General features: G+C 47.6%; 2 protein-coding genes across 16 annotated transcripts in view; one reads left to right on the top strand and one right to left on the bottom strand.

The window, feature by feature from the left end:
• Positions 1-15476, top strand: part of RUFY3 (RUN and FYVE domain containing 3) — a 47476-nt gene extending 32000 nt beyond the window's left edge. For 6 of the 15 annotated variants that reach the window (XM_051617736.1, XM_051617735.1, XM_051617737.1 and 3 more), the window contains 10 exons: positions 204-296; positions 1022-1102; positions 1536-1703; positions 2351-2448; positions 5866-5985; positions 8041-8143; positions 9863-9927; positions 11246-11273; positions 12185-12259; positions 13061-15476. In XM_051617736.1, the coding sequence (XP_051473696.1) occupies positions 204-296; positions 1022-1102; positions 1536-1703; positions 2351-2448; positions 5866-5985; positions 8041-8143; positions 9863-9927; positions 11246-11273; positions 12185-12259; positions 13061-13204 (975 nt within the window). In that variant the 3' untranslated portion in view covers positions 13205-15476. Of the gene's footprint in view, positions 1-203; positions 297-1021; positions 1103-1535; positions 1704-2350; positions 2449-3522; positions 5663-5845; positions 5986-8040; positions 8144-9862; positions 9928-11245; positions 11274-11862; positions 12260-13060 lie in introns of those variants that run through there. The other 9 variants (XM_051617744.1, XM_051617746.1, XM_051617745.1 and 6 more) reach the window with 7 other exon arrangements.
• A 297-nt stretch (positions 15477-15773) lies between these two features.
• Positions 15774-26013, bottom strand: GRSF1 (G-rich RNA sequence binding factor 1). Its single transcript, XM_051617750.1, has 10 exons — positions 25812-26013; positions 24723-24867; positions 23683-23838; positions 23261-23401; positions 21666-21795; positions 18858-19018; positions 18601-18725; positions 18003-18138; positions 17701-17785; positions 15774-15863 (listed from the first exon to the last, which is right to left on the bottom strand). Exons 1-9 carry the CDS (start codon positions 25974-25976, stop codon positions 17736-17738), a joined length of 1209 nt encoding a protein of 402 aa, XP_051473710.1. The 5' UTR covers positions 25977-26013; the 3' UTR covers positions 15774-15863; positions 17701-17735.
• Positions 26014-27366: the final 1353 nt, after the last annotated feature.

Below are 27366 nucleotides of genomic sequence, written 5' to 3'. Positions count from 1 at the left end.
GTTTGTTTTAGCTGATACTGGAAATCCATCACACTAACTGATGCTTTTTCAGATGGTCTTTCGCCATGGTACAGGCTGAACTGTCTTTCTTGTGACTCCAAATATTTTTTTTTCACTTGGAGTTTAAAAGAGTACAGAAGATGTCTGAAGAGGGGGGAAAAATGGTCAAGTATGTTTTTTATATGTTACTGTTTTGTCCACAGCTTGCCGTTGCCAACAACAGGATTATTACACTGCAAGAAGAGATGGAACGGGTCAAAGAAGAAGGTTCATACCTCTTAGAGTCCAATCGTAAGGTTGGTGTGTATGAACGATCATGGCACCTTTTGGGCAGTCCCAGCCCAAATTTGACTTAGAAGTGCTTGGAAGAGACTATTTCCATATGTATGTCACACTAAGCTGCTGTAGAGAAGAGCAGCTCCAGGTGGATCCTCCACAGAGGTAGCAGATGGGCCCTTGCCACAGTAAATCCTGCCTGGCTGTTGCTGATGAGACTGTGAGCATGCTCAGAGCTGCTGCAGTGTGTTCTGGCCTGCTGCATAGAGGTGTCAGATGGAACAGGAGGAGCAGGGGTGATTTACTGAGGGGGTGGCAGGAAAATGTGGACGTAGGAATTCTGCTTTTTTGGCCTGCAGTGCTACCCTTTTTGGAAATGGGGGTAGGTTCTGTCCTCTTGTTTTGTTGCTTTATTGAAAGTGTCAGTGACTATGGCAGAACCTGGTTTCAGTTTTAAAACCCATCAGATCCTTTTCTGAGGTGTTGTAACTGTACTTAGTGTACCATGCAAGTCCTGAAAACAGGCAGTCTGTGCATTTAATTCCTGTCCCTGGACGTGACCTGAGCACCTTGGGAACAGGGAAGAAGATTTTTGCCAGGGGAGCTGCAATGTTGCCTTTACTGAACAAAGCACTGAGTTTTGATAGTTGCTGAATTTGTTTCCAAAGGGGTGGGGAAAATGGTCAGCAAATGTGAGGTTAATGCACTATAGTGGCAAGCTAATTTGGTGTCTTAATTAACTTAGGTCGCTAAAGACAGAACTGCTGATGGACATGCACTGACTGAGGCACGAAAACAGTTAAAGGAGGAGACTCAGCTGCGGCTGGTAAGAACTGCATGAGCTTGGAGCTCACCACAAAGGGCTTATTCACATAATAGCTCCATGCTGGGCAATCACTTTTGAAAATGGTGGGCCAGGGGACTTATCTCTGATTCTTGTCTGCCTGCTTCAGCTGGATCTGAGACAGTCTGGTGAGAAGCAATGTTGATTTTGTGTCTGTGTTGGTCAGTTTGAGGGCTCTTTCTCAGAATGAGCAGTGTACTAGTCTGACACATCCCCCTTGCAGATAAGGGTATTGCCACTATCTGAACTGTGTTCAGCTGGTGGGGAGAAAAGTGCCTGAGCAGAAGGTTCTCAGGAAACAGCAGCGTGCTCCTAGGGTAGTGACGGTGCTGGCAGGAGCACCAGTTGAGGGTGCTTTTCTCATGGATGGTGAGGAAAGCTGCCTGGTAAATGCTGACTGACCCATGTGTTCCAGGATGTGGAGAAAGAGCTGGAGGTGCAGATTGGGATGCGACAGGAGATGGAGCTGGCCATGAAGATGCTGGAGAAGGATGTTTGTGAGAAGCAAGATACGCTGGTGGCACTCAGACAGCAACTGGATGATCTTAGGGCCCTAAAGCATGAACTGTCCTTCAAGCTGCAGGTAGGGAAATAATCAAATGCAGTGAATTCCAGAGAAAAGCGATGGCTCTTGTTTTTTTTTCCCCACTACCTATTGAAAAGGTGGTAGGTGTGCAAGGGTTACGGGCTGTACAGTCTGCTTCTGTCTTGCTGCAAGTACCTGAGCAGTGGAACATGTTGAAGGTCAAAGGAAAACACACTTCCTCTGTAGGCAGATCTGGAAATGTGGAAACCACCTCCTGTTCTGTGGTACAAAAGCTGAGCTTCTGTTCCAGTGCAACCTAATATTGGAAGGCACAGGGTATAATTCCATACAACACTGTGTGATGACAAAGCAGACTTAAGGCAAAGAGCAAGACAAAATGCTCCAAGAAATATGAAAATAAACTTTAGAACAGGCAAGAGTTTCTTCTGCTATCCTTGGCCAATCATTGTGTGCAAAACAGTTGCACGGTATTAGCAGGTACTGCATTACCATGCTTTATGCACCATTTATGGTGTTGTGCAGCTGTAGCCTGCACCTGTATGGCTAAATGTCCTTGCAATATTGACCTGGCCTTTTTAAGCACCTTTCCCTGCCTCTCTGCTGCCCCGTCTGCCTCACATGCTACATGGTTGGTTTTGGTTTTGCTGCTGCTTGTAAAAAACCCACCACACTCCTTTTTCCAGAGTTCAGACATGGGAGCGAAACAGAAGAGTGAATTAAACAGTCGTTTGGAAGAAAAAACAAATCAGATGGCTGCCACCATCAAACAGCTGGAACAAAGGTAAAAAAATGGAAACTTGTGCAATTATAAAATCACTTATGTGCTGTAGTGTTGGTGTCCCACAGACCCTGAAGGAACCAGGTGAGGGTCTGAGTGCTTGGCTTAGCCACTGCTAAACTGAGCCACATGGGAGAGCTGTGATTTTTGAGGTGCTGTTGGAAGGATTTTGCAGGAGGGCTTTCAATTGAAAAAGAATATGCTACTAAACCAGTAATTAACACAGCAGCTTTGTTTAACTACATCAGCTGCACTTTTGGATGTTAACCAGTCATCACAAGTCATTCACTGTCTCCATCAGCACTGATAAAAAAAATAGAGATATGATTTGAGAGAAGTGCTTGAATGTTTAGGACAGGATTTCAGTGGGAGGAGGAAGGACAAGTGTGCAGCAGAGGCTGGACTCAGAGATGCTTGGTTATTCCAGATCTCTTGGAAAAAGGCACCCTTAATTGAACCATTCTCTTTTATGAACAGCCTGGTACTTTCTGAGGGAGATAAGCTTGAAAAACATCCTCCTGTGACAGTAAATAGAGGGAGATGAGGGCAGCCTGGCTGCCTCTAGAGGTTGGCAGAGGTAGCCCATAGGCTAAATATCCATTCGGACTGGGCCAAGTTCCATCCCAATGACTGTCTTGCTCTCCTGTTACTAACTCTCATGGAAGTAGGAGGGCCTCAGCATCCAAGTCTGATGGATTTGAGAAGGAGCAGTGCTCCTTTTCCCCTTTTGTCTTGTTCTTGAAGCCAGGCTCTCTGGTGGTTTGGCCAAAGGTTCAGAACTTCAGTCTCAGGAAATTGCCTTGACTCTTGCTAGCTCTGAGAAAACCAGGGGAAAGCAGTAGCTCTCAGCAATGTGGCTGGGACTTGTTTAATGAGTAAGTCAATGTACTAAATTAATGCTCTCATTTTAGGGCTTATATTCTGAATGATTCTTTTTTAAAAAGGTTGTTTTATTTATAGAAAATGTGTATTTGAAAATATTTTATTACATCTACTTGGCTAATTGATTTGCTCTCTTTCTCTTGCTGTTCTTATTTTTTTTCCATTTTCTTATCATCCTCATTCTCATTTATACAGTGAAAAGGATTTGGTGAAACAGGCAAAAACCTTAAATAGTGCAGCAAACAAACTGATCCAGAAGCATCATTAGACATTTTTATGTCTGGTCACATCACAGCTCCTGACATCAGAACTCATTTATGAGGGGAGAACTTGAGAATTGCTAAAAGCAACTGTTAAAATGTTAATTGTCACCTAAAGTTGATTTGGAATTTGCTGAATTTTTAAAACCAGTGAGGTTTTTTTTTTTCTTCAGAGATTTAGGGTTGGGTGTGAAAATCCCTAACTTTGCCCTTTAAGCTGTGTTAAAGAACCAAGGAGTTGGCCAATAAAAACACAACATAAGGACTGGGAGATGGTTGGCTCCGTACATCCCGGCGATGCATTCCCTATCTTCAGCAGTTGTGGATTGCAATGCACGGGTGCATTGGTCCAGCCAATATCAGATTGGCCAGCTCTGGCAAGTCAGCTAGTTTTCTGTGTTCCCCTTTTTGTGAAGTAGGCATAAAAAAAAAATGCATCCCTGGAAGTTGTTGAAAGTAGTTTGTGTGCGTCCCCCGAAGCCGTTCCCCGCTGACTTGTGCTGGGTGGGCTCAGCCCCAGGTGCCGGGCGAAGGGGCGCGACTCGGCACGTCATGGGGAAGGCCAACCCTGCTGTCACCCAGGCTGCTCCCAACTCCCTTGGTGGGAGGGTGGGACTTACCCTTATTCCTTTAAACTTCATGTGTCCAGAATTAGTAGCTAGATGTCTTAGAGTAACATGATAGAGTGGTAAGTTCAGTGGAAACCTCCTTACCTTTGCATTGCCTTCTACCTCTGCCATGAATCCCTCTTAGACACTGCAGTTCTGCCTGACAGAAGGAAGCTGAGAAGTGTGTTGGTAGGTCTGTCCTCTTCCAGGAAAGGGAAGTTACACATTTTACAATAAATAATCTGATCTTTATCCTCTAATGCTTCAACAAAAAGATGCAAAAGGGAGAGGAATCAGATGTGCAGTGTGGTGTGGGGTGGAAATGGTAATTTGGTACTTGACCATTCCTTGCCTGAGTAGTTAGTGGTTGAAAAGGGAGAGTTGCCTTTTATTATTGCACTTCCTTCGTTTGCCTCTGGGTTTCTCAGTGCAAGTGGAATTTGCTACTGAAAGGTAACAGCTAAAGCTTGGAAAAAGCTCTCTCAGCAGGAGAAATAATTGCCAATTTAACACTCCAGTGCAAAAACTTAAAGTAACTGTAGCTTGGACTATTATAAACCAATATCCTCTTCCCTCTGGCTGCCCAAGTGCACAGTGCTGGCCTGTCACAGGCTTCAGGTTGGAAGTGCTCCTAGAGATCTTTTTTACTTCAAGAAGATCGCAGCTGGGGGGGTTGCTGTGTTGCACAGGGGCTTTTCTGCTCTGGTGAGATGCCTGTAGAATTCTTGGGTGCCAGTTCTTGCTTTGTCCCGTGGGATAGTGCTCCTCGGGGCAGTAACTGGGGAAAGAACACCGGGTGAGTCTCACTAGGTAGGTTGAAAACCCTGTGAGGCTCAGCCCAACTGGGTGCCCAGGCATGTGCCACCACCTGAGGCATTTCAGGGGCTTCTAGGCAGCCTTGGGGACCTGTTGTAAATCTCTGGGCCATGCCCAAGTAGCACGCTTGGGAGTATAAACTTCACCTTTTACTGGAGACGCATTTGAACTACCTGGAGAAAAACAATAATAAGAAGCTGGAAGCTTTCACCAAGGTATCCAAACCGCTAGTTAGAGCAGATAACCAACCCTGCCCCTCCCCAGATTTCTGCTGTAGGAAGAGGGGATTGGGCTGGTTTTGTTTGGTGTCACAGTAAGGCTGAAACAAGGCAGAATGAGGACCTGGCTGTTTCTGATGTCAGGCCCCAAGCAGAGATGCCTTGGGGTGCCACTGCCTGGGTGTGGGAGCCAACCTGGCAGCCCGTGGAAGAGACCAGGAAAATGCACTAATTCCCAGTATAGTAGCTAACCTATGTTGCAAGTTCCAGTTACACGTGTAAAGCTGAAATGTAACGTACATTTAAAATCAAACCCGACTTAAAATCCTGTGTACCTGAGGTTTGCTTTGAATCTGGATAAAAGTGATGTTTTATGTTTTCCATCTAATGGCTGTAAACTGTAGTAATAGAATAAAAACCATTGAAAATCAGAGCTTCTGCCTGGTTCACCTACATCCTGCTTTTCTTTAAGAGCTTTTTCTCCTTTCCATTGTTTTTACCATTCCTTTTATTTTTTTCTTTTCTTTACCTTTTCACTTGGTTGGTTTGTTTTTTTTAAGTTTGTTGGTTGAACTCAGTCTTCCTCCCCACCGTGGCTTTTGTTTTTTATCACAAGTTCATGTGGCTCCAATCCAGATTGCGGCAGGCAGAGAAGGACCGTCAGCTGGCCCAGCAGGACAACCGGCTCTTCAAGCAGGAGTTTGGGGACAAAATCAACAGCCTCCAGCTCGAGGTGGAAGAGCTCTCCAGGCAGCGGTGAAGAGATCTTGTTCTGATCTGTTTGCTGAGCTGGTTTTACTGGGTCCAGCAGGAAGCGGGCAGGGTGGTCGCAGAGGAGTTCAGGGGGTTGGAGGTGGAGAGAGACAAGTGGGATTTGTTGATGCCTCTGGGGGAGGTGGGATGCTTTGGGAGATGGCAAATCTTTTCATAGGTGTGTGGTTGAAGTTACAACTTGGGATAAATCAGATCAGAAGAAGATGCAAAAGAACTGCTTGGTCAGCAGACACCACTAGCAAAAATACGAACCTTGTGTGGCAATGGAACGTCAGAAGCAGATTGCAGGGCTTCCCTTGGGTGGCAGTGAAAGGTCAGGGCATTTTTCTGACCACAGAAATGTCCATGGGGGCTTTCTGCACTGTGGGGAGATTTGTTGGGGCGATAACCAGGGAGAAGACAGGACAGAGGTCAGCACAAAGCTGTTGGAGGTGCTGGGGAGATGCTCAGCCTGCACTGAGGCCGCGTTGTGGGTTAGCCTGCTGGAGGGAATGAAGGTTCACTGGTGTGTGCCTCAATGCCCAGCCAGGTCTCTGACAGCAACATAGACCCCTCCAAAGTCTACCCTTGCATCAGACTTTCCACTGTAAAATAACAATTTGGAATCTAAAGGTAACAGTAAAAGCAAACCATTTGCAGTTAAGTCTTCCCTTAAAGGTAACACTGGAGAGTTTGGAGCAGGGCTTGTCAGTCCTGGTTGTCAATCTGACTGCTGAAACTGATCTCAGTTTTGCTGGGAGGCAACCAAAAAGCTCGAACCCAAACGTAAAGAACTTGGTGAGGGCTATCATATTTTCCCCTGCAGTGTCATCAGGTTACCAGTGTCAGGAAAGCAGAGATATCTTCTTACCTTTAAATAGAAGAGCATCTCCCCTTCTGCAGCCATGAGGCAGCTTCAATTTGTTGCAAGGTCACTTGAATTAATTGGGTGGAAACACTGCTGGATACGGGGGTTTTATGTCCCCTCCTCCCTTCCTGGCACAGCTTTTTGTTTCCTTTTTCAGAAAGTTACCCAGGGTGCCCATAAAACCAGCAAATGGCTCTTGTCAGAAATTCTTACCAGGGCCTGGGAGTACATGGGTGAGCTTAGCAGGGTTCTGGGGAAAAAGGGGGAATGTATCCTCTCCATGTGTGCACCTTATACTGAGTCAGTTGAACTTGCTGTGTAGCTGCCCAGGAAGGGCATTTGCACATTGGTCTGTTTTTTGCATCAGTTGGACCTTTCAGATGACAGCATCAAAATGATTTGGCCTCCTTTACTGGGAGGCTGTACTCCTTTATTTCACTGAGTTTCTAAAGCAGGGAGCTACTAGAGGGTGCTGCAGTGGTTGGTAGGCAGCCCTCCCTGGGGCTGACACCCCTGCTTAGCAGCCTGGGAGGAGCATGTGTCATCCCTTCTAACAGGGCAGACCAGGGCTTTTGGGGTCTGTGAAACAGCCCATCCATCCTGCCTGCAGCCCACTGGGCTCACCTCTCCTGCTTTGGCCCCCGTCCTGACTTGTTCACATGCTATTGCTCAGCCAAGGTCAGGAGCAGAGCAGGCTGCAAAGCACTCCCAGGGAGGAGCCCTCAGATGCTCCACGAGCACCAAGCCCCACTTTCAGGTGAGGTGTCAGGAGAATTGTCACAGCTCTCAGGGAGGCACAGTCCATCCATCCCCTGTGGATGGCTTTGGTAAAAGGTCAAGGATGTTGACTTGGGTTCCAGAGCCTGTTCTGTAACAGTTGACAAATTGAAGTGTGTCTTTTTGAATGGGGCCCTGATCAACAGTTCTCTAATAGATGAATACCTGTTTTTTTAAGGACTTGCAGGCTTAGTCAACAGGTTTATTTCCTGCAAAACTTGTGCTGAAATTAAAGGAGCTTTTACATTTTTCCCTCAGGACATATTATGCCTTAACGTTTTACTCAAACAGGCAGTTTTCAGCTCTTGAATTGGGATTCAGTTGCTGTAGTGTAAATAGAGGGTGAAACAGTTACTTTGCTCTTGATGTTGGGTGTTACAAACCCACAGTCTACTCACAATTCCATGTTCTAGGAGCCAACTTGAACTAGAGCTGAAGAGGGAAAGGGACAGATGGTCACACAGTCACCACCTCAGCCAGCAACACAAAAAAGGTGCAAAGAACTGGCTAAAACAGGTAATGTGTCTTCTATTCTTGGCTTGTGTTTGAAGTGTGGTTTCATTTTGCTTATTTGTTTTTCCTGAGTGGCAAATTTGGTTTTTGCAATTTGTCTTTCCTTATTAGGCAAAAGTAGGCATTATGGATCTGCCAAAACAAAATGAGCTTTGGCAAGTTTTTTACATCACAAAAATACTGCAAGCATTGCTCTTCACTGCATTGCCTGACAAAATCTTGACAGTGATTGTTGTTTCCCTTCACTTGTTTAATAAAATACAGCAGGAGAGAGAAACTGGACTCACTGCTTTGTAGGAACCACAGACCCACTTGGTTTTATTTTTATTGCATTGTAATAAGGGAAATTCCCCCTGGAGTGGTAAATAGTAAAACCTGGAAGACAAAATTCTTTTTTGAGGGCATCATCAATCACTTTGTTCTCAGTGAACATTAGTGAATTCAGTGGTATTTTTTAAGCAAAACCCAGTGAGTGTAAAACTCTCAGTCCCCAAGTGAAACTCTCTTTTTAGCAATGAATTTGCCTTTGAAAATGGGAAAACCTGCTCTGCAGCTTTTTCTGTAAAACAAAGCATGTTCTTTTGCTGGGAATTGGCTCTGGAAGAGCAAAACTTGCAGCTGTGAGAACTGCAAAGTAATGGAGGCTGTTTCTGCCATTGTCACATGTGCTGCTGCACTTGAGAGTTGCCTTCACTGGGCTCCCCTGGGCTGTTTGAACTGTTCTGGTTTTCCTTTTTTTACCAAAATTACACATCATTTTAGTTAAGTTACTTACGCATCATGACTCATTTATCAAAAAGGTGATGTTTGCTGTAGCAGAACAGCCACGATTGAGCAAAAGGAATCAGGAACTAAGTGCAATGCAGTTGGCCAGTAGGAATTAAAACAGGAAACCCCCAGCCCCAAAACTAGGTAGTCTGATCTTGAAAGCAGAAGTTGTTGAGCTCTCTGGCAGGCAGGAAAGCTGCTCTTCTCTGCTGCCTGTCCTGGTTTGAGAGCAGGTTCCTGTGGGGGGGCTATGGCCCTTCACCTGGTGCTGTAGCACCAAGGGGGTGTTCCCACGAGGGAGGAAGGGGCCAACCTGCAAAAAAGCCGTTTCAGAACAACCTTCTCTTTTGCCACAAAACTGGTTGGTGGTGCTTGATGTGGTGGCAGTTTGCAGTTGCAGAAATGGGATGGCTCCACTGATGTTGCGGTTGCAACTTGAGAGGGATGCAGGTGTGGGTGGCTCTGCCAGCACTCCCTGTGCTGGCAAGTGCCTGCTGTTTGGCAGCTGTGTTCCAGTGTGCTGGGTGTGGGTACATGGCTGAGGCTGTGACCCAGGGAGGACTTGTTTCCTTTCCTGGCAGAGAGGATTTGTCTCATTCATCAGTCTTTAAAAAGCCTGTTCAGCCTCTGCTGTTCAAATAAAAAATGGTGCCTGTGAAGATTCTCATACCTTCTGGTGAAAGGAGGTCACTGGACATGGTTAAGAGTCCATCTCTAAAATGTGAAGTCACCTTGTTTGTTCACAGCAACAGGAAAGCCTGTAGAGCTGCTCCTGGGTGGGGGGGGGGGGGCTGGTGTTGGGGCACTTCCATGTGCCCAGTACAGCTCTGTGCCACAGAGGGACAGAGCAGTGTTCCTGAAATAGAAATGGAACATCTCCCAGTGTAGCGTGGCAGGGGTGAAGCTGGAGTCTGGGTGTAGTGCCACTGATGGGTGAATGTTCCCTTTTGGCAGGATGGGAAGCTCAAGAGCCAGGATGAAAAGCCACTAAGAGAGGAGAACAGTGTCCTGCCACACAAGTATGGAAGAAAACTTAGTTTGCCTTCTCCTTTTCTGAGTCCTGCTTCTTCTTCTCTGGTTTCTTTGCTGATGGGAAGTTTGGAATAGTGCAACTACCCTTCCTAAGACAGAAATTCAAACTCATGCCCTTTGTTGAGGTGTCTCTGCTGTTCTTTCATAGCTCCCAAAGGGAAGAAGGAAATGTTGTACTGCTTCCCATCAACATTTCTGGAACTGAAAAGCTCTGTCTCTCTCCCATTTACCTTTGCACTTGTTTCTGTGTAAATCTGCTGTTTACTAATTTTTCTTCCTTAAAGAACCTTCATAAACCAAATGCTGCAGAGACCTGGGCCTTTGGTACCTTTGTTGGTGAAGAAAAAAGGGGTTGGTGGATCAATGGCATTTGGAGCCAATAACCAGTGGCTTCTGGACAAGAATAAAAGCTGTTGTAGAAGGGAAGCTTGAAACAGTATTTCAAGGAGATGGCTGGAGAAAAATGTAGCTCAGGGAGCATGTTTCTAATCTCAGTCCTCCTCCTTACAGTGGGGGATTGTTGTAGGATTTGTGCAGTATTTGAAAGCTTAGTTTCAGATTTGGTTTTCCTTGTGGAAAGATGTTTTAAAAGCTCCAGGGAACAGCTCTGTCCTGAGGCCTGTGCTGGGAGATGGTAAAAGCCTGTTTGAAGTACTCTGAATGTCAGTGAAGATGTGCAGTGCCCTGGCACAGGGTGCTGAACGCCAATACCAAGTTAATCAGGAAGGTATTGTCTTAAAAATAGCATAGCCTCAATTCAAATCTGCTTTACCAGATATTTAAAAACCTTCCAGCCCTTAGAGGCTTTTTACCACTGTTTCACCTTGAGTGTTTAGGCAGGTTGAGTGTCAGGCTGATCTGGAAGGCATCAGAACACCTTGTGGCTGCTTGTTCTCAGACCTTGTTAGGGGATCAAACATGTGGCAGTGAGGTGTTTAAAGCTAGTTTTAAACTGTGTTTGTACCATCTAAACAGTCTTTTCTATGTTCATGCTCCCTTTCCTCTGCTCTTCTAAAGGTCTTGTGCAAGTTTTTCCTCCTGCTCTTCCCATTTAGCTGGGAGTGCTGCATGTCCGAACAGCACTGGTCACATCCTGCCTCTTTGCTTGGCTGCTTGGCGGGGCAGGTGAACACCTCAGCCCTCACAGGAGCCAACTGGGCAGTGTGGTTTTGAAGGAAAAATAAATGTATATGAGATTACATAAATAAACAGGATGAGGGAATTTTCTGATAGTCCACATGTTTTTTTGGAATGTAGCAGTGACTGAAAAGCCAGCTGCAAGTGACAAGTGTTCTTCTTCCATAGGTTCCTAAGGGGCACCCAGGAAGAGCAGGTTGGTGATTCTTTTTCTTGCATTGAAACACTGAAGGGTGCAAAGGTACGGAGGGAGCTCCTGAGTTGCTGCAGCATCTTCCCTGCCCAAATCCCTTGAATTTTGTCCTTCAGGTCTTGCCGTGCTGAGAATTTGTCTGTAAAGTCTGTAGCAGTAATGGTTCCCTAAAGGAAAAGTGCTGCTTATCCCATGAGAAAGGCTTTTAGGTGGTGGGGCTGCACCTGCATGAGTCCATTTTGCCTCTTCAGCACAAACATGTTGTTTTTTAAACTAATAATAACCCCTTTTATCATTCCCTTGCCCCACCCCCTTCCTGGGTTGGTGTGACTAAGAGCAACAAGGAAAGCCTGGTAGAATTCAGTGCTTGTGAAAATCGTGGTGTTTAACTTTCTCGGTCTAGGCTGGGGATTTGCCAGTTGCTCTGTAGGCTAGAGGGAAGGGGTGTTTTGGTTGTTTGTTTTTTGTTGTTTTCCATGTTTGTCAAATTGACCTGAATCCCTTTTTATTTCCTTGGGTGCCTGGCAAAGCATGGCTAGACCATTCCCTGTCAGTGGGATGCTAGAGCACTCACGTTGTGTCCTCTCCACAGGGAATTTCTGCATGTGGCAGCTCACTTTCACAGGGAAAAAGATGTTTAGCTCCTGCCTTGTTGCTAGGCCAGCAGCTTTGAGCTCAGCCTGGAAATGGAGCTGTGTAGTCTTTGGTTCATGGAGCTTCCCTGGCTGCCCTGTGCTGTAGCCAGCGCAGCTCTGGATCATCCTGCAAAACACACAATGTGAGCAGAGAGGGGCTGGAAATACAAGCATGTCAAGTCTTCCTCCCTGTTTGAAGAGGTGGGTCAGAGCTCTAATACAGGTGCTGTGGGAAGAAGTGTGTCAAGCAGAATGTCTTGTTTCTCACCCGGCCTTTAGGAACATCTGCCAGGACGTGGACATGCTGAGATCTGCCAGCTCTGCCAGGAAGAAAGTAGCAGAAGCAAGAAAAAGGTAACTCTGAGGACTTAGATTGTCATCTCCAGTGTCTGCATTTCCTCTGACTTTCATTTCCAAATAGCACAGATGTCCTACTGGTGACACAGAATAAAGAACAGAGTCCTTTTCTGAAGTCTCCCTTTACAGTAAACTTGTTAACCAGTGAGTGCTTGAGGATTCCCCACTTTGCCCCCTGTTCAGTGGTTTGGTTTTCCTTCCTCTTACCAGCTTCTCCCCTTTTAAGCTAAGTGCTTTGGTTTTTTTTCTAGGATGAATCAGAAGCAAGCATCCCGTTAAACCTGTGGGAACTCTGTTTAGAATTTCTAATCTTTCCCTTTCCCCTCTGTTCATCTTGAGAAAACATGTGAGCTAAAAGCCAAGCCAATGCCACAGCTTTATATGTGACTTTGATACCTTTCCAAATGCGTGTGCACATTTAAATACTTCTCTTAGGCAAGGCTTCTCATTCCGGTATGTTGATATGTCTATAAAATGCATGTGCCTCTCTTGTGACAAAATGCTCCAGCGGAGTCAGTCAATTAAAGCTCAAATGGTTCATTATTGGTAACTCTTACTTCCTTTGCTTATGAGCCTTCACTTACTCTTGTCTGACCTGAGAAGCTTTGCTGTAAACTGGTCCTGAGCACAGGAGCAAACTCCAGGTCTTCAGAGGGGACAAGAGTGGAGTTTTGGAGCATCCTTCCCTAGCCCAGTGGAGGATTTAGGCTGATGGAGTGATGGAATGAGAGAAGTCTTTGTGTCACTTGTGTCTTGAGCATCTACTTAGGATGTTTCTGTCTTCTTCCTGCATTTCAGAACATCTGCAAGAACTGTGGTGGCACCTTCTGTGAAGCCTGTTCAGCAAATGAGCTGCCCCTCCCGTCCAGCATTAACCCTGAGCGTGTCTGCAATCCGTGTCATGAGCAGCTCATCCAGCAGTATTCCTTCAGCCCCTTGTAGGGGATGGCTGGAAGAGGGAGTTGACCAAAAATGCTTGTAGCTGATGATGGTTTCTGGAGTTGCTTTGGGGGGAATGTGAAGAGAAGACACTTGCCTGTTTTCTTTGGGGAAGCAGCTTCATGGTGTTTTACAGTCTCTAGAGACTAAAACAAGTCAGAGCCTTCCCTGTACAAAAATCTGCCTGTTCTCAGCCCTGAGCTGGGGAGAATGATTTGACAATGTCACATGGTTATCTCCAAGGTGTGCCCAGCAGCCTGGGGGTGCAGAGAGAACAGAGCCCTCCCCAAAACAGATCTGAGTGTGTGTGTGTGTGTGTGTGTATGTGTGTGTGCAAGGCAGGAGCAGCCTCATCCTAGGCCGTGTGGTGGGGACAGGTGCTGCTGCCCAGCAGGGGCTCACTCACAGCAGAGCCTTCTTCATCCTCTTCTCTGGCTGCACTTCAAATACCCCTTTCCTGGTTGCCTTTGACAATCTGGCTCAACCGTGCTGCTCCAGTGCCAGGTGTCAGAGGGCCAGGGAAGAGGCCAGTAAACACTTCCTAGCTTTATTTCTTTGGCTCAGCCCTCTGGCCATGGGCTGGCTATGCAAATGAGTGCATACATATAGCAAGCTGTGAAAGCTTTCCTGTATATTTAGGGGCTGGGGGTGTAAGTGGTTTTGAGGCGTGCACTATGTTAGAACTGACACCTTGCACTGATCTGGCATGGACGTGCCTTAAGGCATCTCTGACCTTCCTCTCGGAGCCCCTCACTGTGACTTGGTGACTACAAAATGGTCGTCAAAGCTAAGGATGTAACTGTACCACCTGTCTTGGTGTGACAGCTGGAGAAATTGGTTTCCCCAGTATTGACCAAATCCTCATCATGACACAGAGGATTTAGGGCCACTTTGATCCACCTCCCTCCCTTGTGCACATGAAAAATGTAATAAATCTGGCATTTCATTTATTTTGTTAGAGCAAAATGAAGGTGAGAAGAAACAGGAATGCTTTTCACCTACTAGGAATGCTAATTTGAAACAGTTTATAGAGGTTTGTTTCCTAGTTCACATCATTCTTTGTTGCTGTTACCTCCGGAAAGCAGGGGTGGCTTCTTCATGAAGCACGTAGTGTATCATAGGTCTGGTTTATACTGGAAGCTTACTTCAGTCTTTAAGACCACAGAATGTTTTGTAGCCCACAGAAAACTTAGTGTATTTGTATGTGACAAATCCATTTGGTTTTGTACAAATCTTACTAGGAGTTAGTGGTTTAATTCCCTGGAGGGGATTTTCTGTTCCATCAGACTGGCTGGAAGGGCATTAAGAAGCGTGGCGGAGCTGAGGTTATTTAGATGGTTGGTGCTAGTTTGTGCCAGGAATTACTCTTGTAGATCCCTCTAGGCATGTTAAAACCACCTGAGTTCTCCACCTCTTAGTGCCCTTCAGAGCCACCACACTTCCTAGGGGGGCAACTTTGAAGAGATTTTCTGTCTCTGCTCTTTTTTTCCCCCCTTCATGGTGGTTACCAGGTAAATGTCCTTGCTGCTGTCTCTTGAAGTAGATCAGTAGTTAAGTTGTGAACAGAGTTGAAATGCAAAAGGCCCAGAACTCCAGTGTGGGCAGTGTTCTGCAGGGCAGAGGCACTGGTGGAGGTGGATGATGCAGGGTGAGCAGTTGTGTGTACACATTGACCAGGATTCAACTTCCTGCATCCAAACCTAGAGTGACTCATCCCCCAAGCAATTTCCATCTTGGAGGATTAAACTGGAACCTGGGCACTTAGTGTAAATAGTTAATGCTGGGCTATCCAGCCTTTTGCAGCTGGTAAGTGACAGCTTCTTTGTGACCTGTCCCTAGCTTCCCACTGTCCTGGCAGGAGCAGCTGCTCCAAGTGAAGGCTGTGCCTGTTCACGTGACAGAGGACAGCTCCTGAACTGGTCCTCTGAAGTGACATGAGATCTCTCTGATGGAGCAGGGAGGTGGCTGAAAACCCTTGGAATCCAGCTCTGGAAGCTGGCATTTGGAAAGGTCAGAGCAGGACTGTGCTTGCTGCCAGCTGCATCAGCCCTTGCCCCTTTCCTGCTGTCTCAGGCTCTAGTGACTGCCTGCAAGTTGTGGTTGTTGCACTTGGTGATGCTGCAGGTGTTGCAGGCACGTTTGCTCAGGTACTACTTGGAATGCTGGTGTGTGGGCTGACACCTGGATGCTTGGACTGGGGGGAGGAGCAGAGGGTGGTTTTCTGATGGTGATTGTTTCATGCAATAAAAGAACCCCCTTGTTCATGTGTATCCCACATCCTGAGTGGTCTTTCCCTTACGCTCTGCTTTGGCTGTGTGTTACAGTAGTTGAAAGCCAGGAAGGGGTGGTAGATGGAGAGCAGGGTGGCAGGAGGGGTGAAGGGCCTGGCCATGACATACAGTGCCTGCTGCCTCGGGTGTGAGGACCTTAAATCCCTCAGCTGTTGTTAACTGCCCGCACTGGGGGTTTTATCAAAAGACTGTCATGCAGCTGGAGACAAGAGCTGCTCCATCCTGCAGCACTTGCCACTTCTTGGTAGAGCTGCTTCTGGAATAGAAGAGTCTTTCCAAAGTAGAGCAACACCATTTATTAGATGCTGTTACACCATGCTAAACTGGGGTTTATACAGTGTCTCCTTGTCACGGAGCAGCGCCACTTCAGCCTAGAAAAGAAAGGAAGAGGAAGATCAGAAATCCTGACCTTGCTGCAGCTGAACGATAGGGTTTGGCAATCCTGAAAAATGCCACCAACAGAGGGGAGGTGATGCACAAAACAGGGGAGAGGTACAACATTTAGGGGTGCACACATACACATGCAGACACAGATGTGAACGTGGAGAGACACCAACCTGCCTGGAGCCACGGGCAGACACAGGCACACGGAGACACACACAGAGAGAGATGCACAGGCTCACGAACACACAGGCGGACACATGCACAGGCACATGGACACACACGGAGAAACTCACAGACACACACACAGAGGCACTGGCACGTGGACATGTATGGAAAGACGCACATGCACACACGGAGACATGCACAGGTAGATGGACACAGGGAGAGCTGCTGGCGCACAGGGACAGACACAGGCATGTGCAGACAGACTGAGATGGAGAAACACACATGGACACAGATGTATACGGATACACGTGGAGACAGACACAGGCGGAGAGACAGAGATGCGTACATGCACGCAGACGCATGCGCACATGGAGACAGACGCACACGGAGGCGTGTACGCACACAGATGCACACATGGAGACACACACGGGGAACAAATGGAGACGTGCACATGGGGAGAGAGAGACTGAGATGCGCATACACACGGAGATACAGAGAGATGCACGTGCACACGAAGGCGCACATGCACATGGAGACATGCCCACACTGGACATGCAGAGAGACACACAGACATGGAAAGACGTATGTGGGGAGCCACATGGAAACACGGAGATGTGCACACCGGCATATGGAGGTGTGTACACGGAGATGCACACATAGAGGTGCACACGGAAACACATGCAGACACAGGCATGAGCACATGGAGACAGAGATGCACGCACAGAAGGAGAAACACATGGAGAGAAGCACAGATGCACAGGGAGGGAGACGCACACAGAGACAGGCACATGGACACGGAGAGAGACACAGGTACGTAGACACATGCATGAAGACAGATTCCCACGTGGGGAGATGCAAGTGGAGGGAGACACACGGGGAGATGCACACAGACGCTGAGACACACATGCAGATGGAGACAAGCACACACGTATGGAGATGCACGTGCACACATGCGGACCACACACATGGAGACACACAGGCACATGGCCACACAGAGATGGACATGGAGACACGCACACATGGAGATGCGCACACTGTGATGCACATACAGAGATACACATGCACCCAGAGACGTGCATGGAGACATACACACATGGAGACACATACACACAGAGATGCACATGCAGAGCCATGCCCTTTCTTACTTCATCCACTCAAAAGCAGACCAGTGGCCCAGATAAGTGCAGTAGTCAATGGTAAACATTATTCCCCTCCCAGCCAGAAGAGCAGTCACTGTCAATTCATGCCCTGGATCATATTCAGCCACGTTTCCTCTTCCATGGCCAGGCAATAAAAGCCCATCAGCACCTTCCACCAATCCCCCCCAGCAGAGCCCTCTGGGGAGGAGAAAAGCAGCAGCTCTGCTGCAGGCTGCTACAGTGCAGGGGCTGCTGCAGTTCTGCCCTGTCTGGGCAGCCCAGCAACCCCTGCCACCTCTGGCAGAATGGAGCTGCTGCCACAGGACTTTGATCCTGTGGAACCTGTATTTGCAGGCCAGAGGGTCCAGGTTTGCTGCTTGTCCTCAACTGGGCTGTGGTGATCCCCTTCAGCCACTCTAAATTTTAGCCTTTAAGCAAGCTGAAAGCCCAAGACTCAGAACATCCTTATGTTGTACGGTGCTAAAAATGGAATAAGATCAAGTATGAAGGATGCACTTACCAAATCTGAGCCCGTGTCACTGTCACTCAACAGTCTTATTTTGCCTTTGGATGTTTATTCAGGAATAATTCTATGGCACTGCACTCTGCGGAGCAATTGGAGAGAGACAGCCTGTGGTCAGTGACTTGTATGTGTTACTTGCTTTTTTTGCACAAAGCCAGTGTGACATTACAGGGTAATCTGGAACTCAACATCTAAGACAGTCCTTTTGCAGAGAGTGTTAACTGCAGCTTGACAAGCTGTGCCCAGCTACCCAAGGGTCTGAGTTTTGGGGCTGTACAATCCCCCTCCTCTTGACTTACGTAGCTGGGACCCCTCTTTAGCCATGGCAGCGACCGCGTCCTCTTGGCTACTGAAGTGCACATCTGCTCCTCCTGTGGCTTCTCCATGGGAGTTGTATTCCACCATGACCCTCATGGGCTTCAGTGGAGCAAAAAACTGAAAAGGAAGAAGAGTTGGGGGGAAGACAGAAACAACACAACAACAAGACACCCTAGCACTGAGAAGTGGTATTTTTAGTCAGAAAGCCTGCCCAGCTCTGGGGAAATTTGAGCTCTTGAGTAGCAAAAGGCCCCTCCAAGTCACCTAGCCCATGGAGGGCAGCCTCCCACCCTCAGTAAGCTCCTGGCAGAGTAATTCTTGACATGAACAACAATCCTCACATAGTTCTGTACACACCAAAGTCAGGAAGTGCAGGCACATTCACTCTCTGATGCTGTATACTATTAAAATGAAGTAAAATTGATACTGAAAAGACTGTTAAATTAATTTGTGTACCACCAACTACTCTAAAAATTAGCTAAGGTTACAGATGGCTGCTCAAATCTAAGTGATAGCTATTAACACAGCCCTGCAAGCTTTAATCCATTCTTACTTCATTCTGGTTTTACTGTTACTCACATTTATTATGTCTAGGGCACTAGCCTGGGTGGGGAAACCCCTCATGTGGACAAAGTGCAGTGATGATGAGATGTTCCCAGACTCTAAAACAGGCCCAGAGCTTTCTGTTCTTTCCCTGGATGATTCTATGGAAAGGAGAAAAAAACCACCACCATTAACGGTTGCAATTATCACCTCCTTCATGGGAAAGCTGTAGACATGCAGGGTCAAGCTCCCAGCAACCAATCAAGATGACACAAAGATGGGGAGGGACTCACGGTTTTCCTGTTCAGAATCAGAGCCTGGCATGGTGCCCAATCCCCTTTCTTCAGGAGCAGGTTCGTGTTCTCTTCTCACTCTGGGGTATCCCACCATCTGCCTGTCGTAAGGCATGTGCCTTTGCATTTGATGCTTTCTACTTACATACACCTCTATGTATCTGGAAAGGAAAAGGTGATATGGCACACCTGGCAGAAACTCAAGGTTTTCAGGCAGTGCCTTCCAGGGGTTTCTCCTGCCCCAGCACTGCTCCTGAACTGGGGGAGAGCCCAGTTGGGAGGATTAATTCCTGGAAGTGGCAGAGACACATTAGGGAAGTGGCTGCAGTGACAGCCACTCTCCTGCATGGACCCCCATATGGTGAGACAGGCTGCTTACCAGTTTGGCCTGGACAAAGGCTTCAGCCTTACCCTCAGTTTCTGCAGAAGCACTACTGCTTCTAACCTCACCTCAAGCTAATGGCTTACAAGCCAAAATTCTGTTTTGTCACAGAAACACAGATGTACTTGCTCTGAATAATGTTTCCTACCCTTACGAGCAGCCCTGAACATGAGGCTGTTTTCCCCTCATTGCCCCTACCAACTCCAAATCAAAAACCGCTCCACAACACATCAGTGAAACAAGCAGGCACAGAAGTTGCACAGGGTCACATGAAATCAGATTTTTTTTTACATATTGGTCTGAAATTCATGGGATAAAATGCAAGGGGGCGTGTGTGTGAAAGCTGTGGGTACAGTAAATAATGCAACATGAAGGGACTCTAGACCTTGCAGAAAGACAAAAAAACCCAAGCGAACCCTTATTTGCAGGTTTAGCCAAAGCACAATATTATCATATTTTGTATTTCTACCTACACACCCCAGAACCCCTCAACTTGGAGCTGCCTGTGTTAACCTTTCAGAGAACTGACAGCAGCACCATCAGGGCCTCACCCATATTTTTTTACATGAATGTGTAGTGAGAGGACAAGGGGCAATGGTCTGAAACTTAAAAGAGGGGAGATTCAGGTTGGACATTAGGAAAAAGTTCTTTCCTGTAAGGGTGGTGAGATGCTGGGAACTAGTTGCCCAGGGAGGCTGTGGCTGCCCCATCCCTGGAGGTATTCAAGACCAGGCTGGATGGGGCCTTGAGCAACCTGATCTAGCAGGAGGCATCCCTGCCCATGCAGGGGGGTTGGAACTAGATGATCTTGAAGGTCCCTTCCAACCCAAACCATTTTATGATTCTATGAAATTCAATGGGCAGTGTTACACCAGGTGATTCTTGAAGGAATAACCTTTCATCCCTTCCTACAACCTGGGAAACACCATGTCCAGGCTGAGGGGGCTGACAGCTCAGCCCCATGTGCTGTGCACAGCTGAAGGCCATTTCTGGATAAAATGGAAGAATGAAGAACAAGTTGATAGTTTTGGAAACCACTCAGTTTCTTGGCTAATCAGGCAGAATCAGAGGGTTAATGGGCTGTGGCAGGTGAGTCAGATCAGCTCTTGTTTGATTGTGATGAAGGAAAAATTCACGGCAGATTGAGAACAAAAGACAATCTCTGTTGTAGGGTAGGGGAGTGTATCAGTTAATTCAGTTATTTAGCACCTAGAGAGAAGCTGTTTTCCTTTAGTATGGGTGGGGGGACAAACACAGGAAATGCAGACTAGGAACAGGAAATAAAAGTAACAAAGATGCTCTGTAGGAGAAGTAGAAAGGTGTGGAGAGGACTAGCTTCCTGGCTTTCAGAAAGCAGCTTAGTGGGTTGTTAAAAGTCAGAAACCTCAGCAGGTTAAAAGAAATCTTAAGGTTTGGGGATTTTTTGCCCCCTGAGGACAATTCAGGATTCTGGGAAAAAGTGATACAGTCTTCTGCTGAAGGAAGAGAGGCTCTGGTGGGAGAAATGTGGGGCACAGGGCTCAGTGCTCTGGAAGAAACCATGGATTCCTGAGGAAGGAGAACAGCCCAAGTGGCTGTGGTCACCAAAGAGACAAATGGTGGTGTGGGCTCAGCCAGCAGACAAGGTAGGGAATTAATTTGAGCCAGAAGTGAGTGCTAAGCTGTTCTTTGTACAGTGTTCTCTCCAACTGGAAGTGCTGTGCCTGGGACTGGGCTGAAGGGCTGCCACAAATGGGGGAAGCACCAGGAAATCTGGTGGAAATTTGGTGTGGGGCAAATGTCTTTTACGAAGGGAAGGATCCTCGTGTATTTGTGACTGGGCAGGTATTGTCTATCCAGCATTCCCTGCTCTGAATCCTATCACTCCATTTCTGTTGGGATGAGACTGCCTTCAGGAATGCTTAAAAAGAACTGAGACTTGATCAGAGAGACCCAAATTCCCCCAAGCTAGGAGCACTGCAGGTGCCTCTGCAGCGCACAGAAGCCTGAAAAGGCTTCATCTTTTCCAGGTTTTTTTAAGGTTCTAAAGAAAACATCACCAGAGGAGGTAACACTTGGGTTACACTGAGTATTTCAGATGGTATCACAGAATACCAGGGGTTGGAAGGGACCTCCAAAGATCAAAGCTCAAGCCCCCTGCCAGAGGACCAAAAAAAAAAGGTTTGATTAAAAAAAAATATTTTAAGCCACCAACTAAGTCTGTCACCAGTATGAAAAAGATTTACCTGTGATTTCTATTGATATTTTAATCTAAAATCCAAGTTCTAGGCTTTAAAGGTAATAAAGGCAGAAGCTTCCTTAATAATAAGTGAGTATGGGACAGACTAAGACCAGCTGTTGTCCCCTGGTAAGACACAAGCTCTAAGAGGCACAGAAAGCTTCAGACCATGCTCTTCTACCCTCATGGACCCCCTTGAAGCACCTACCTACTTCCCATATATTCCCTGTGTCGTAACAGGGCTTTAGCTGCCATTTCAGGAGCTGCAAACTGCACGAAAGCTTCTCCTGTTTTCCTTTCTCCCCGGTAAACGAAAACAATGTCAGTTATTTTCAAACCTATGGAAGGGTGAGGAGAAAAAGGCATTTACATGGTCAGGAGCTTGTGCCATATAGCTCAGAGAGACATTTCTTCCCTTAATTTTCTGGTTTTTCACAAGCTAATCAGGCAGTTCAATAGTTCTGAAACATCTGCTCATACTGGCCTACATACCTTTTTACCTTTAAAAAAGCTTTTAACTCCAATTAGCTGGATTTGTTCAAGTTAGTTTGAAACAAGGCTTAATTGCAAATAATGAATCAACTTGAGTCTTCAACTGACTGAAAACAACAAGTGAATCCAAGTTCTAGGCAACGAGGAAGACCAGAACACACGTTCTTGAAACTTTCCCTTATTATTATGGCAACCTTCTTGAAATATTCCTTTATTATGGCAATTTTCCCCCCATCTCTTCAAAAACAAAGTGAAATTCAGTGAGTTTTCATTTTTGTGTTGTATTTTATCTTAGGGTGCCGAGCCATCTGATATAAATTATATTAGTAGCTGGAAAGGTTGGACCAGATGATCCTTGAGGTCCCTTCCAACCTGGCATTCTGTGATTTGTGGGGAGCCCATGACCCATTGAGCAGCTGTATCTCACATGATACAGAATGCTCACTAGGTTGAGCTCCTACACTTGTTTTTTCAGGAATGCCTTTTTTGTGTACCTCGTGGCATCTGCTGCCTTCTCCAAGGCTTTCCCCAAGCTCCTAAAGAAATGGAAATACTTGCTCCAAAATGCTGCCCGTGTCATCTCATTGTAACTGCTAGATGCCCTCAAACATGTTCAGGTACTGGTTGTGGGCTGAAAATGTTGCTATCAGTGCTGTTTGCTTCTAGCATGCTGGTGGTTATTATAAGCCTTAAGGGTTTATTTCCCAACAAATGCAGCAACCACCTGGAGTACTCCAGCACTGAGTGTGGGACATGAGTGTGCACACACACCCTGTGCAATACTTTCTCAGTTGAGAACTGCTGCAGTTAACTTTTCACAACCACTAATAAGCCAGAAAGAACAAATAATGTATTGCTATTAGCATTTTAAGTGGCACCCATCATCTGTTACGGTTATACATCCATGCATATCCATGCTGCATTCACTTGTACTTGAACTATCATACAGGCATTTTCCCTCCTCAACTTTGCCAAATTATGCACTGGTAGCAATCCAACTGTAGATAATAGGATTGAGGTTCCTCTTCTCTTCCTTCCCCCATGCCCAGAACAGGGTGCTACAAGTCCCCATCCTAGGTTAGACCTGCAGAAAGTCACAGGTGTAAGAAAGCCCTGCAGCCAAAAGCTTGCTCAGAAAGCTGTAGTTACTTCCAGCTGCAGAGGAACAGCAGCTCCTTATCCTGTTGAAGGTGTTCAGAGGCTGTGTGTGCTTTTGCTTTGCCCACTTAGGAGCAACAACAGCCTAGCTAAGCTTCAACCGGCAGAAGCAGATGCCTGGTAAGCGAAGAGCACAAAATGAGGCTGGCTTACCTGAGAAGAAATCTGCAATATCCTCCTCAGTGGAGCTGAAGGGAAGGCCTCTGAGTAGCACCACTCCATCATTAATGGCTTGTGACTCATCCCGCAGGCTTTGCAGCAAGCCCTCTACATCACTGTCATGTACTTCAAAAACTGCAAGGAAGACAGGCACAAAACATGTCTTCCCTCCAGGTACTCAGAAGGTGACACTCCACAGGCTTCCCTAAAGGCAACTTCTCCACCCTACAAAACTTCATTTCTACCCCCAACCCACACTCTATCCTGCAGTGGTGCCCCCTCACTGCATAAAGCACTCTGCTCTTCCTGCCCAGCCTGGGAAGCTTTGGCTGATGTGCTGCTGTTCCACCCCCTGCACTTCTCCTCAGCAGCCAAGCTTCATCCTTCCCATGTAATGTGTGTCTTTGCAAACCCACCTTTCACGTAGCGTGGGCCCATGTACCTCAGGTTCTTCTCCAAGGCTCTCTGGACATCAGCTTTGGACTCCAGCTCGATCAAGGCGTCCCCCCTGCGCCTGCCATCCCTGTTGAGCAGGAAGTGCACGCCGTTCTCCCCGTTCCGAATCCTGCAGCCTAGAAAGCAAGGAACGTGGGATACAGAAACATGGCACTGCATCAAACATTGGGGTCTTGCAGTTGCAGGGGAAAAGGGAACTTTCTGCATAGAGCTACCCCCCTCAGTAGTGCAAAATGCTATCTTGAAACAAAGGACAGGAAACTCCTGTTTCTAACCTTAACTCACAATGTTTATCACAGGTAAGAGACTGATTTGATATCCAACAGCTTCCCCAGCTATGTAACCAGGCTATTGGTAAACTTAATTGTTTCTTGGTTATTTGACATCAAGAACTAATGCTACAGTCTTTCAGACCTTTAGCTACACTCTGCCTGCTCTATGTTCCTTTCCCCTAGGACTTCAAACTGATTTAATTTTGTTTGGGTTATTAAACCATGTAAAAATTCGGATCTGACCAACTAGTCTACTCTGGAAGGCTGCATCTTAATATTACAGTATGGAGAAATCAGCCCTGTAAAAGTAGGCACAAGCTTATTAATTAAGTACAGAAAGCAACACTGAAGTTTAAAATAGTAAGTAAAAAGTTTAAAAGAGGGGAGTTGGGGGAAAAAGCCAACCATGACTGTCTTGGAGGAAACCAAAGGAACCACTTTGAACTGGATCTGGATTGCCTTTTCTGTGTAGACACCTGGCTTAGAAGGGAAAGACTTGCACAATTAAATATCAAATGCCATCAGGATGAGTTTCTAGTCATTGTCCAGCAGTTTGGTTATTTTGATTTTTATGTGTAAATTGTGAATGATTCTCCATTACTTAATTAAAAGCTCATCCTTCCTTGGCTAACAGTGTTTACATTTTATTTCTGTTAACTAATCAGTAACTACTGGGTTCAAAACCACACCACACTGAAGAGCTACGAAGAGAAAATTAACTTCCATACTATCAAAAAAGGTAAGCACATCTTCTTCCGTGCACGAGAAGGGGAATCCTTGCGCCCTGATGAGAAAGACACTCTCATTTTCTGCCTTAGATGATTCTGGTTCCTGGTCTGAGAGGTGACCTTCCTGGGACGGCACATCTGTAACCTGTCACCAAAAAGACACGCACAAAAAAAAAACCAAAAACAAGCACAAATTAAAAAGTGGAGGGGAGAAGCTTCCAGAAGAGACACTCAGCTATGCGCAGCTTCTTTGGTAGGTGCCTGGCGTGGGGGCAAGACCCTGGCCCAGGCTGCCCAGGGAAGCTGTGGCTGCCCCATCCCTGGCAGTGTTGAAGGGCAGGTTGGATGGGGCTTGGAGCAGCCTGGGCTGGTGGGAGGTGTCCCTGCCCGTGGCTGAGACTGGAAGTTCTTTAGATCACGGACAGTTTCGGTTGGATGGGAACATCTAGTGGATCATCTAGATGGTCTTCAAGGTGGCTGCCCCTTCCTTGGGCATCTTCAAGGGTCTAGGGTCCGCGGTCTAGGGTTAAAGGTCTAGGCTTAAGGGTCTAGGGTTCCAGGTCTAGGGTCTGTGGTCAGTTTTAGGGATCTAAGTTTAAGGGTCTAGGGTCTGAGATTTAGGATTAAGGGTCCAGGTTTAATGGTTTAGGGTCTGCTGTCTGAGGATAAGGGTCTAGGGTTAAGCATCTAGGGTCCACGGTCTATGGTCCACGGTCTAGGGCTAAGGGTCTAGGGTCAAGGGTCAGCAGTCTAGCGTTAAGTGTCTAGTGTTAAGGGTCTAGGGTCTGGGGTCCGCGGTCTAGGGCTAAGGGTCTAGGGTAAAGGGTCTAGGGTCTGCGGTCTTGGGCATCTTCAAGGGCAGGTTGGATGGGGCTGGGAGCAGCCTGGGCTGGTGGGAGGTGTCCCTGCCCACGCAGGTCGAGGGTTAAGGGTCTAGGCGGGCAGGGCTCCCCGGCTGCGGGCAGCGCCATGTGCGCGCCCTTGCTCCTCCTCGTAGGATGGTTGGGCGGGAAGGGACCTTCAGTCCCCGCGCGTCCCCCGGGCCCCCCGCGCCGCCGCCATCTTGGGCCGGCTTCCCAGGGCCCCTACCTGGCTGTAGCTGCGCAGGGCCGCGCGGAGCGGAGCGGCGGCGCGGGGCCCGGGGGCGACGAGGGGCAGGCTGCGGGCGGGCGGCGGGCTCGGGCGGGGCAGCCGCAGCCGCAGGCCGAGCGGCAGGGCCAGCAGGCCCCGGCGGGCTGCGGCCGCCACGGCCATGGGCGACGGGCGGGGCTGGGGGCTCCGCCTCCCCTTCCCAGCAGGCGCGGGGCGGCCCCGGGAAGCGGGAAGCGGCCCGGCCCCGGGAAGCGGCCCGCAGCCGCGGCGGGAAGGGCCGGCCGATGCCCGCGGCGGGGCGGGGGGCTGGCGGGGCCGGCTCCCGGGCGCTGCGGGAGGGCGAGGGTGGCGGGCCCGGCGGGCAGGGAGGTGCGCTTCGAGCGGTCACCGGCTCATCACGGCACGTCAGGGGTTGGAAGGGACCTCCGGGATCATCCAGTCCAGCCCCCCTGCCAGAGCAGGACCAACACTAGGGTAGTCACTCAGAAAGGCATCCAGACGGGTCTGGAAAGTCTCCAGAGAAGGAGACTCCACAGCCTCTCTGGGCAGCCTGGCCCAGGGCTCTGTCACCCTCACAGCGAAGAAGTTCTTCCTCATGTTGAGGTGCAATCTCCCGTGCTCCAGTTTGAACCCTTTGCCCCTCGTCCTATCACAGGGCACAAGTGACAAGAGCTTGTCCTGCCTTCTTGCTGCCCTCATGTATTGATAGACATGAATTAGATCCCCCCTCGGTCTTCCCCTTTCTTAGCAGCCCCAGGTCTCTCAGCCTTTCCTCATCAGACAGATGTTCTAGTTCCTTCATCATCCTCGTAGCCTCCGTTGGACTCTGGATCCCTGTCCCTCTGGAACTGGGGAGCCCAGAACTGGACACAACACTCCAGATGTGGTCTCACTAGGGTCAAGTAGAGAGAGAGTAGAGGATGATTAAGGGACTTGAACATCTCTCCTATGAAGAAAGGCTGAGAGACCTGGGGCTGTTTAGTCTTGAGAAGGCTGAAAGAGGATCTTATTGATGTTGATAAATATCTGAGAGGTGGGTGTCAAGAAGAAAAGGCCATTTCTTTTCAGTGATGCACTGTGATAAGACCAGGGACAGTGGGTGTAAGCTAGAACATAGAAGTTCTACTTCAACATGAGGAGAAACAACTTTATTGTGAGCGTGATGGAGCACTGGAAGAGACTGCCCAGAGAGATTGTGGAGTCTCCTCTGGAGATTTTCAGCACCTGCTGGATGTGTTCCTGCTGCAGCAAAGGGTTTGAACTCCAGATCATGATCTCCAGAGGTCTCTTCCAAGCCCTAACATTCTATGATCTCATTGCCACCTTTTGCTTTTATAAACTCCATGCAACAAACTTTCATATGACAGACTTACCTTGATAATAGCACAGTCTCTTGACAGTAACTCTGTCAAACCCTTTTGAACTTCCAAGGTAAATCATATTTTCAAAGGAATGTTGACCTCAGTGCTCAAGTGGTTCCCATTCCAGTTTTTCATAGTCTACGAGTTGCGTTTCTCTTCAAAACCTTCTCTAAACAAGGAAGCACATTTCA

Source organism: Apus apus, chromosome 4 (assembly GCF_020740795.1).
Source record: "Apus apus isolate bApuApu2 chromosome 4, bApuApu2.pri.cur, whole genome shotgun sequence".
NCBI lineage: Eukaryota > Metazoa > Chordata > Aves > Apodiformes > Apodidae > Apus > Apus apus.
The sequence above is the reverse complement of the archived record's forward strand: the minus strand, read 5'-3'. Positions and strand labels throughout refer to the sequence as shown.